The following is a 10,718-nucleotide window of genomic DNA, read 5'->3' as shown; positions in this document are numbered from 1 at the left end:
AATTAAAAATGGTCTTTTATAATTTCCTAGGCCATTTTATGCCACGGAAAACAAGGAAATTGGGGCCAAAGAAATTAGATTTATGCCTAAAAGACACCACAGACAAAAACCTATTTACCCTATGCATTTACTATTTAAATCATGGGTTTAACCCTACAGACACTACATCTGTTTAAATAAACAATAAAATTAATCCATTGTTTAGCTACAAAAAACCGTCCAAGGAAATTGACTTTTTAGTAAACAAAAACCCAAGGAGGGACCTACTTATGCGATTTGTCGCGAAACTGATCAACGAAGTACTGTCCTGCCTCTATGGCCTCTTGGGACGAAATGGCCGAGTGTAACGGTGCAGTGCATTACATTCTAAGTTCTTTCGTTTCGTTACTACAATGGCCGAAAAGAAGAACCAGGGAAATTATACTTTTGACTCGGACAAGAACTTAACTTCACTTTATTTCCTTCCTTTAAGTATTTGACATTTAAAGATTTTATTTTCTGATAGCCAAACGTTTCTCAAATATAAAGAGAGTGCTATTAGAATGAAATTACGCTTCAATTTGTTATAATGTGCCTTCATTTTGGCAAACAACAGTAGTGGACATAACAAGGAAATTAGAAAAACTACTTTTGATTAAGATTTTCTACGGTATTATTTGTAGTTTCTGCTATTGTAATAGCAAAAACAAATAAAACTTTTGATTAACTTTCCCATAAAAATAGTTTTATACATATAAATATAAAAAAACATGTGTTCGCCTGCCTGGACACAGAAAATTTACTGTTTCGGCGAAATACCCAACAATGCCCAGCAGTTCGAAAATGCCTTTGCCTTTTCCTTCAAAAGAAAAATGATGTTTAACAATGGAGGCGTTTGGCCGAAAATAGAGCCAGTAAGAAAAATGGCGTAAAAATTCAGTGGTATAGCCTGACCAGGAACATAAAAACCCTCGCCATGTTGCGGAAAACTAATGGTACTAATTTCTTTTAATGGCAACAGTAACTGAAAACTTCATTGACATGTCACCTTGCATGTCAGTCTATTGCTGTCAAAGTGTAAACAAACTTTATTTTAAATGTGCGCAATTGGTTTTATGAATTAAACTAGCTTTCCGCCCGCGGCTTCGCCCGCGTGGAATTTTGTCTGTCACAGAAAAACTTTATCGCGCGCGTCCCTGTTTCAAAAACCGGGATAAAAACTATCCTATGTTCTTTCCCGGGACTCAAACTATCTCTATGCCAAATTTCATCAAAATCGGTTGCGAGGTTTAAGCGGGAAAGCGTAACAGACAGACAGACAGACAGACAGACAGACAGACAGAGTTACTTTCGCATTTATAATATTAGTTGGGATTGCTAAAATATTTTTATAGTCGTGAAAGAAAAGTGGTTCACAATGTGTTAAAGTATTTGTCGAAGAGAAATACTAAGGGTTCGGACAATATTTTCATTAAAAAAATAAATAAAAAAAAATAAAAACTTTATTTGTAGCCAATTACAATTGTGCATAGACAAAATGAAACGTTAATGACTGCAGTAGTCAAAGACTGTGTCGCAGTCATTAGCGCCTTCCTCTAATACAGACGCTATAAATAAACAATTTAGGTTACTAATAAATAACTTAATACTTATTTAGCTTTAACGGAATACCTACATGAATTGAATATGAGATGAACTTACAATAACAAAAGAAAACCAACATGTGTGTGTGTGTGTGTGTGTGTGTGTGTGTGTGTGTGTGTGTGTGTGTGTGCGCGTGTGTGTGTTTGTGTCATTGAATAATGTTTCCGACAAAGGTTGTCAAATTGACTGACATGTTTATCGTATAGTACAGTCCACTATGAAAATTAGCTGTGGTTTGTTTCAACTACGTATTTTAAAATTTTTTGTCACTTTCTAAGTGTTGAATTTTATGGGATTGGGAAAGAAGTACCGAGTTTGAAGCGTTCATGAGCAGACATTGCAGTTGAATATTCAAATTCTGAATTTGATTATTGATTAATAATAAAATAAATTCTACTAGCTCGATTGATGGTTTCATTTAATTTATTTAAATCAGGTTACCTATAATAATATTTTTTCGTTTATTTATGAAAATATCAAATTAGCCCGTAATCCTGAATCCTGATACATAAAGTTAGCCTATTAATTTAACACAGGTACGACTGTACTCAGTGTTGCACTATCAAATGCAATTGACGCGCCTCTATGCCAGGGTTTTTATGTTCCTGGTCAGGCTATAAATGCTATCACTGCAGCACTGCTAACTTTTAAAGTTAACAAACGTGTCCTCTCGCCGAAAACTTATTAAAGTTCGGCTTTGCCATGGCGATCGCTATTTTAGTAACAATTATATTTGTGCAATTTCTATTTTCGGCCGAACGAAGCCTGTGTAAAAAAAGTACTGCACTGTCAATCACTGCTGTCATGCTGTCAATGTCCAGTGTCAAAAAAAAAACTGCACGCTCTGTGGCACGCTCGAAAAGCTAAATATTTTTGTCTTTTGTAAATAAATAACATCAATTAAATTATTCCCTTAACTCATTTATACAAAGCTGTGTGAGTGAACACGTTTTCATTTACTCAGTTGCGATCACTGAGCAAGTAATTGTTGCAGTAACTGTATTTTCGATGGAACCCAGTATCAATAAATTGGGAAATGAATAGAAGTGATATCAATGATTTTATACCCTCTATTTTAAATCCACGATCGATTAAAAAAGAAAGAGGGGATTTAACACTTACACAGGTATTTAGTTATTAAGTTTTTTTTTTTTCAATTCAGTCGAATTTTGAGTAAAACAAAGTTGAAAGTCACAACAAACTAACTTTTAGATTATCCTGCTATTGACTGCATGTATTAAAGCCAACGCTACTACAAATTAATATTTTATTTTTATTTTAAGTGTTTATTTTTCCTTATTTTTATTATTACCCAGAATTCTGTTACAAGCCGCTGCTCATTATCGCTTAGAAGAAGTAATGGATTAACCAAGTTGAATACTGTAAACAAGGTAAGTTTTCAAAATAATTGTTTTTAGCAGTGCCCTGAGCATGTATTATGTATTATATGTACCACCTGAATTCCACATTTACCTATGTTTTACGAATAAATGATTTGATTTGATTTGTTACTATGTAGTTATATGTTGTGGATGCCCTCTGCCCCATCTAGAGGACATAGTACATTAATGCCCGTTTTCACCATCAATCCCTAATTTTTAAGTGATCTTTATGGTAACACATAACAGGAATTTTCTTATCAAAGGGGTCACTTAAAAATTTGAGATTGATGGTGAAAACGAGCATAAGTCCTGACCATGAATCACTGAATCAAATTCCTATGCACTACTTTTTAATATTTATTTGTGCCCTGAGTACTGCCCACTTGTCATGACTGTTTAATAGCCAACACATTTGCATTTTTTGTTATAAAATGGATTGTATTGTATGTTTGTTGACTTGTCTCAAATACTTTTTTTTTAAAATTCAGTTCATAATTTTGCAGTTGGATAGTTTTTTCTTAGGCACTTTTTACACTGCTGCACCGCTTTGCTATGATGCAAATGAAATCGATCGTGTTCAATGTTACATAATGCAATTAGACTGTAGGTAGATGTAAAAACACTTATTTTTGTTGGTTTGAATATCTCAAAATATACCGATTTTATGATCATGGTTTGATTTTATCAAGATGTTTTTATTTCATTAAATTACTAATAACAATCACTTTTTAAAAATTTATTTAAGCAATTTAGTACCAGAAAACATAACAGAAAATAATGCACCCTCAAAAAATTACAGCCATATCTTAAAAAAACTTAAAATGGCAAAATCCAAAAGAAATGAGATAACAACTCTAATCTATCTTTGAATCTACTTTATAAACTAAAATAGTCCTTCCACAGTAAAATAAATTATCAAATTAAACAATTAGTAATTTTTTTCAGCCTCCTAAAGATAAGGAAAATCTTCAAAATACGCAAAACCTTATACAGGAGCCAATACATGTACAGGCAAAAATAAACAATGTTGTTGAAAAGGAAAATTATCTTAGAAGTGAAGAAATAGAGCATGAGGGAAGCCTAGGCTTTTCTGCTATTGATGATCTGAGTACAGTACAACTTAATTCTAATTTAAGTCCTATTAAGAATCCTCATAATGTAGAACCTGTATTAAGTAAGAATGATCTGAATAATGATGATAATGTATTATCAATCTCATCTGCTACTGATTTAGTTGATTGCATGAGTAATAATGATGAGACCATTGTATATGAAGTCCATAATGCAGCTAAACCTACTATATCTGTCTCTTTCGGTATTAATAACTGTAACGTACTTGATGTAAGTACAAATAAAAGTAATCTCAAAAGGGTACTAGTCTCAACTCACAACAATGATGCTACTGTTGACTGTGAAATCGTAGAGAGCTCACAAATTTCCGTCGAAAGTAATCTAGACGAGAATATGAATGAAGCCTCTTTCCAAAATCCTTTCAAAAGATCTGATATAGCTGTCAATTTAGAAATAAAAAGGAAAAAGCTGTCAGATGACTCCACAGAAAACTCAAAAGTTCTAATTTTGAACACAGATGCCATTGATAAACTCTCGCACGTCATTATCCAACCACCAAATTATAAATTAGTGAAACGACAAACTTTACAAAGGAATAAAATTAAGAGCAGTGTACAAAAAAAGTTGATCGCATCTCCGCGTAAGAATGGGAAAGCTGGTGATAGTTTGAAGCAGAGATCTATTGAAGACTACTGGCCGTGTAAAACCAATGTTTTGAACTCGTTGAAAGTCACTGACGTTCGTACTGTTGCGGATACAAATGGTGATGTTGTAGTTCGTGATGTCAGACAGGACATGAGCAGAAATTCAGGTGTCATTGACGCCGTAAAATGCGACCGTATTGCCAGAGGTTCTTGCAAGAGTCGTACTAATGAATCTCCGAAATCTGCCAAACCTACGTCCAGAAGGGGAAGTGATTCTCCGAGGCGGCAAGAAATTAAAATCTCTAGCTCTGACGCACCACGCGTGCCTTCACCTAGGTCCAGGAATGACAGTATAAGCTCCCACTCGCCGAGAAAGAATGTGGATTCGATCCAGTTCAGCTTGCCTCCGAGGTCGAAATCAACGAAGACATCTACCGTAACCACCCGAAATATCCCACACTATAAAATAGTTGCCGGTAAGTTTTGAAAATAAATTCTTACAAATTCCATGAAGTATCCAGATAATAAGAATGTTCATCTTACAGGTACACATTTCGCGGTAGACGCCTTTTCTTACGGGGAGATCCCTAATGTAAAGCATTATTTTCTTACTCACTTTCATTCGGACCATTATTCAGGGTTGAAGAAAGGATTTAATAAATTACTGTTTTGTTCGAGAATTACTGGTGAGTCTCCTTTACCACCTACTCACAATTTCAAAAAGTCATCCAAGAAATTTGAAATTAATTGATCCATTTTATTATTTAGCGGACTTATGCATATCTCGGTTAGGCGTCAGTCCGAAATGCATCCACGTGATAAATCCTGACGAATCCATTCGCGTGGAGGGCGTCGAGGTGACAGCAGTCGATGCTAATCAGTAAGTAAATTAGACAGGCGCGGATCCACCGTTGTGGGCACTGTGGGCATGCCCACAACCCTAATTTGCTTGTTTTAGTTATGATCTATTGATAAGATAGATAGGCATGTATGTACCTATGTCCGGGCATGTAGTGATCCAACTCTCACTTTGGTAATTTTTTGTGGCTGTGCCCACAACCTTTTTTGAGGGCTGGATCCGCGCCTGAAATTAGACTCAAATACGTAGATAATAAGAACTATTCGCAGTACTGTTTTAATCTGATTTAACTTTGCAATGTAGATCTTTGCCTACATGAAATCTAAGTTAGTGTATTGCCTTTTGCACCAAAGTAATCGCCTTCTTGATTCTTTTCTTAAAATGGATCATGTTTGCACTTTGCTTTAACTTATAACAGAACCAGAGATATAAAAGCGTTGACTTTTAGCTGTCCTGGAGCACTGATGTTGGTGTTCACTTTGCCAAACGGGAAAACGTTATTGCACACCGGGGACTTCAGAGCATCGCCTGTCATGGAGTCCTACCCTATTTTCTGGAACAAAGACGTTCACACTGTGTACCTTGATACCACGTAAGTTTAGTCATGACTACAGTAAAGCTTCTGAAGTAGCTTGTGCCTTTCTTTGAGAGGAAACTAGTAGTTGAGATGATGCGCTATATGATTTTTGTAGATTCTTGGTCAAGTACACTTGACTATTCATCTTCATCTTCAAGTTTTTTAGTCTCCATTGCAGGAACATGACCATTTGCCTCTGGTAAATGGTCTTAGGGTTGGCGAAGCCTGATGTACGCAATTTCTTCTTTAGACATTTCAAACGACATCCAAGAAAGAAGGTCTTATTTTACTCTGCTGGGGGGAACCACATTTGACTATTAAAATATTATCTTCTTCTCGTCATGTCGACAACAAACCTATACAGTGTCAGCCCAAAACTCCGCTACAAGAGTGGCGTTCTCAGTAGCATTCATTAAATCTTCCTGCGTGCAGTTGTTTGGGCACGACATCGTGTGTGGGTTTTGTTCCCCAATCGATAAATTGGGGAACAAAACCCACACTTGCACTCCAAGTATTTATATTATAATCCACAGGTACTGCAACCCACGTTACGACTTCCCAACCCAAGACCAAAGCTTAGAAATGGCTCTCTATTTGCTGCGTCAAAAGAAGGCGGTTTTAGAGAAGGCAGGAAAGAAATTCTCGTCAGTGCTAATAGTGTGCGGCACATACACTATTGGTGAGTTGAAATGTTTAGTTAGTTTGTATTCATCATCATTTCAGAATATAGGTAAGATTTTAAACTTTCGCGTTCCATTTCAACTAAAAAATAAAAAGACGAGTCTTAACGCGACATTACGTTATTGTAATGCTTTCTCCAATGATTTCGAGATTGGCCGGTTGGAAGCTGTGTATAATGTTTCATCATCATCATTTCAGCCATAGAACGTCCACTGTTCAGCACATAGGCTTCCCCCAATGATTCATAGGACATCCACCCGCAAGGTGGACCGACGACCTCATAAAGGCAGCAGGAAGGCGCTGAATGCAGGCCGCTACCTACCGGCATTTGAGGAAATCATTGGCGGTAGCCTATGTTTAGCAATGTTTATGTATCTGCAAAAAAATAAATAATATCCAAGCTATGCTAAGTTTGAGCCTACTACGTAATAATCCAATTTTATTGCTTTTGGTTCTTAGGACAAGGCAAAAAGATTGAAAATGGTTTATTCCATTTTTTATCCACAACGAAGATGCTCTTGACCTCCATCTCACCTGATTTAACCATCAATTCTTATTTTCATCTTCAGGCAAAGAAAAGTTCTTCCTCGGCATGGCCAGACGCGTTGGTTGTTCAGTGTGGGCGTGTCCAGAAAAGGATCGGGTTTTACAAGCGGTGGAAGGGCGGAGTTTCAGCCACGCCCCTCCGAACTCCTGTCAACTACACGTGGTGCCGATGAGGGATCTGACTCATGAGGTGAGGAAATTATTTAATCACTTATTTATTTATGCTTTGCCAAATAAGTCACGGATTATAACCCTCATTTGGCTTGCGGCACACTAAATACCAGCATCGTCCCGTGGCGTTTGTCACCTTAGGTTACGACATTTATGCTGAGTGGGTCTTATTGCAATGAACATCTCATTTCGTGAGGCTGACATTGTTTTAAGTTTTAATGTATGTGACGTTCGATGTTCCATTGTAATGGATGTTTTTTTTAATTGTATTTCTTGTAATAATCAAGTTATTGAAAAAGGGACTTATTTTCTCTTTTATTCAACAGAAACTGCGCAACTATTTGGACAGTCTTCAGGGCGCTTTCAATGAGGTGGTGGCCTTCAAGCCTAGTGGGTGGGAGAATGGGAAGAATTCCTCTGTCGAGAAAGACATGGTCACCATTCATGGTAAGTGGTTGAACAATCACAGTTTACAAGTAAAGATGGTTATACAACTTATATTTTCGGCAGACCAGTAGGCCTAGGCGCGCTACGATAAACTTTTATCGAGGCATTTTACTTTGACGCGATAAACCCATACATTTGTCGTTTTTAAAATCATCGATAAGATTTGATCAAGTCGCGCATGGCGCATCCTAGCCTGGCTGAACTTATGGTCTGGTTAGTTACTAATGTCAATTTGATTTTTCCTCTCTGAGGTATTTTTCACCGCAATAATAAATAATATTAAAATTATTTTGCTTCAGGTATACCCTATAGTGAACACTCGAGTTTCTCCGAAATGATACGGTTCGTGAAGTTCTTGAAACCGAAGCAGGTGATCCCGACAGTCGACATCTCTGGAGGAACAAAAGCAGTTCAGGTATGGAAGTTTAAAGGAAACTTTAACTTGATGTCGCTTACACCAATGCACGTACCTACTCACATCTAAACTGGGTTGCACCATCTTATAAATTTAGCAAAAGTCTGTCAAACTACATACAACAAAACACCGGTTATATGGTTATAGTTACGGTTAAAGTAATATGGTGCAACTCGGCCTTAATAGTCTAAGCACAAACAGCTTTAAAGAAGCTCATATTTCCTATACTTTTTTGGATTTAGTTCCAACGGGACACATTTTCAATCAGACACATTCCCACGTGGACACAGTTGCAAACTGACACAATACAGTCAGTCGAATAAATGAAAGTGAAATGAAAAATATTAACATTAAAATAACTATATTTTATTACAATAAAAACTAAATTCAACAGAAATAAGCATCTTCGCGTACTTTCCTTAAATCAATAAAATAACCTAAACATAACATAGACCAATCAATAAAATTTACCTTGGCTTTTATGAGGGGTTAGGAGGTCAGCTAAAATTCAGATTTCGTGACGTTTCCGCACATAGATATGGAAAGACTAGCGGCCGCCCGCGACTTCGTACGCGTGGATTCCGTTTTATTACCCCCTTCATCTATCTTACGCGGTTTAGATTTTTTCATTCAATGTTTTTTCCCGCTAACTCTAATTTTGCAATATCCTGTTGTAACTAAGCTTTAAGTTTACTAAGGTACCTGCATGCCAAATTTCAAGCGTCTAACTTAAGCGGTTTAGATTTTTCATACAAAAGGATATTCCCGCTAATTCCCGTTCCCGTGGGATACTCCTAAGTATACTATAACCTGCCCAGGAGTATGAAAAATAAATTGTACAAAGTTTCGTTAAAATCCGTCGAGTAGTTTTTGTTTCTATAAGGAACATACAGACAGACAGACACTGGACAAAAATTTTACTGATTGCATTTTTGGCATTATCGATCACTAATCACCCCCTGATAGTTATTTTGAAAATATATTTCATGTACAGAATTTGACCTTTCTACAGATTTATTATAAGTATAGATAGTCTAACACCCAGACCGGTCACAGAAATTAAAATGCATCATTTCAATTTCTGCCCGGCCGAGAATCGAACCCGGGACCTCTCGGTATAGTAGTCCGTTCTGAACCACTACACCAAACGGCAGACGAATACGAGTACATCATACCCATGACAATTAACACATTTTTTTTTTTCATTAAAACATTTAACTGATGATACAATAATTGATGTGTCCACGTGGGAATGTGTCTGATTGAAAATGTGTCCCGTTGAAATTGTGTCTCGTTGGAACCAAATCCTTTTTTGAATAGTCCCATTCTCCTCCCCCCTCCAGCTAAGCTTAACCTCAATTAGTCGATTCGATTTCGGCAAATTCATCATCATCATCATATCATTTCAGCCATAGGACGTCCACTACTGAACATAGGCCTTCCCCAATGCTTTCCATGTTGATCGATTGGTAGCGGTCTGCGCTTCTTGGCAAATTATTAACAATAAATTTTGATTTTCAGAAGTACTTCCCCTGCCCACTGGTGCACAAAGAAGATATCCAATGCCAAAGCAAAGTGACCGACTACTTTAGCATACAGAACCGACAGCAAGTGCCTGCCGTTACCTGAATTAAGGTTGGTGATCATTTAAAAGTATTTCTGTTTATAATCTAAATGTATGGCAACGCCCACTCTGTGTGGTAACGCCCACTTCCTACATTACATAACAACTACTTCTTCAGTTTGACTTTCAATATTTTGACCACTGATAAAATAATGACCGTAATGACAAAGAAACAAATGACTGAAATATGAAATAGTTCCGTTTTTGTTATTTTTTTGGAAAATATGATGCAATTTGGCAAAGTAGGTATAGTGGGAAAACATTGTGCAAATTCTGTTATTCAACATGAATTTGTTGTGAGCTAAGTGCATTTTTTTTTATTTCCAGATTTACATTCCGATGAAGTACAATAAGCTGCCATTACGTGACTGTGATGTATTTTGATATTATTAGATTTTAATATTTTATTAAACTGTTGATTGGTTTGTAATATAAATGATTTAAAAAAATAGAGATGTCTTTGTTTTAATACCTACCGTACTCTTTTAAAGTCATGTCAGGTTAAACATACATATAGCCTGACCAGGAACATAAAAACCCTCGCCATGTTGCGGAAAACTAATGGTACTAATTTCCTTAATAGCAACAGTAACTGAAAACTTCATTGACATGTCACCTTGCATGTCAGTCTATTGCTGTCAAAGTGTAAACAAACTTTATTTTAAATGTGCGCAATTG

The 10,718-nt window shown here is 36.4% G+C and overlaps 1 protein-coding gene across 1 annotated transcript; it reads left to right on the top strand.

Moving 5' to 3' along the window:
• The first annotated feature begins 2,478 nt into the window (after window positions 1–2,478).
• LOC135082211 (DNA cross-link repair 1A protein) lies at window positions 2,479–10,489 on the top strand. The gene is made up of 12 exons (XM_063976976.1): window positions 2,479–2,749; window positions 2,940–3,014; window positions 3,951–5,196; window positions 5,266–5,406; window positions 5,489–5,600; window positions 6,028–6,171; window positions 6,690–6,835; window positions 7,407–7,573; window positions 7,881–8,001; window positions 8,301–8,416; window positions 9,938–10,051; window positions 10,368–10,489. Exons 1-11 carry the CDS (start codon window positions 2,660–2,662, stop codon window positions 10,043–10,045), a joined length of 2,466 nt encoding a protein of 821 aa, XP_063833046.1. The 5' UTR covers window positions 2,479–2,659; the 3' UTR covers window positions 10,046–10,051; window positions 10,368–10,489.
• The last annotated feature ends 229 nt before the right edge of the window (window positions 10,490–10,718 follow it).

Source organism: Ostrinia nubilalis, chromosome 21 (genome assembly GCF_963855985.1).
Source record: "Ostrinia nubilalis chromosome 21, ilOstNubi1.1, whole genome shotgun sequence".
NCBI lineage: Eukaryota > Metazoa > Arthropoda > Insecta > Lepidoptera > Crambidae > Ostrinia > Ostrinia nubilalis.
The sequence above is the reverse complement of the archived record's forward strand: the minus strand, read 5'-3'. Positions and strand labels throughout refer to the sequence as shown.

Excerpts from the sequence above, each read along its gene's own strand:
- LOC135082211 (XM_063976976.1), top strand. The coding sequence starts at position 2,660 with ATGAATAGAAGTGATATCAATGATTTTATACCCTCTATTTTAAATCCA. Across the intron at positions 5,601-6,027 it reads ACAGCAGTCGATGCTAATCA|CTGTCCTGGAGCACTGATGT; the intron begins GTAAGTAAATTA and ends GTTGACTTTTAG. Across the intron at positions 7,574-7,880 it reads TGAGGGATCTGACTCATGAG|AAACTGCGCAACTATTTGGA; the intron begins GTGAGGAAATTA and ends TTTATTCAACAG.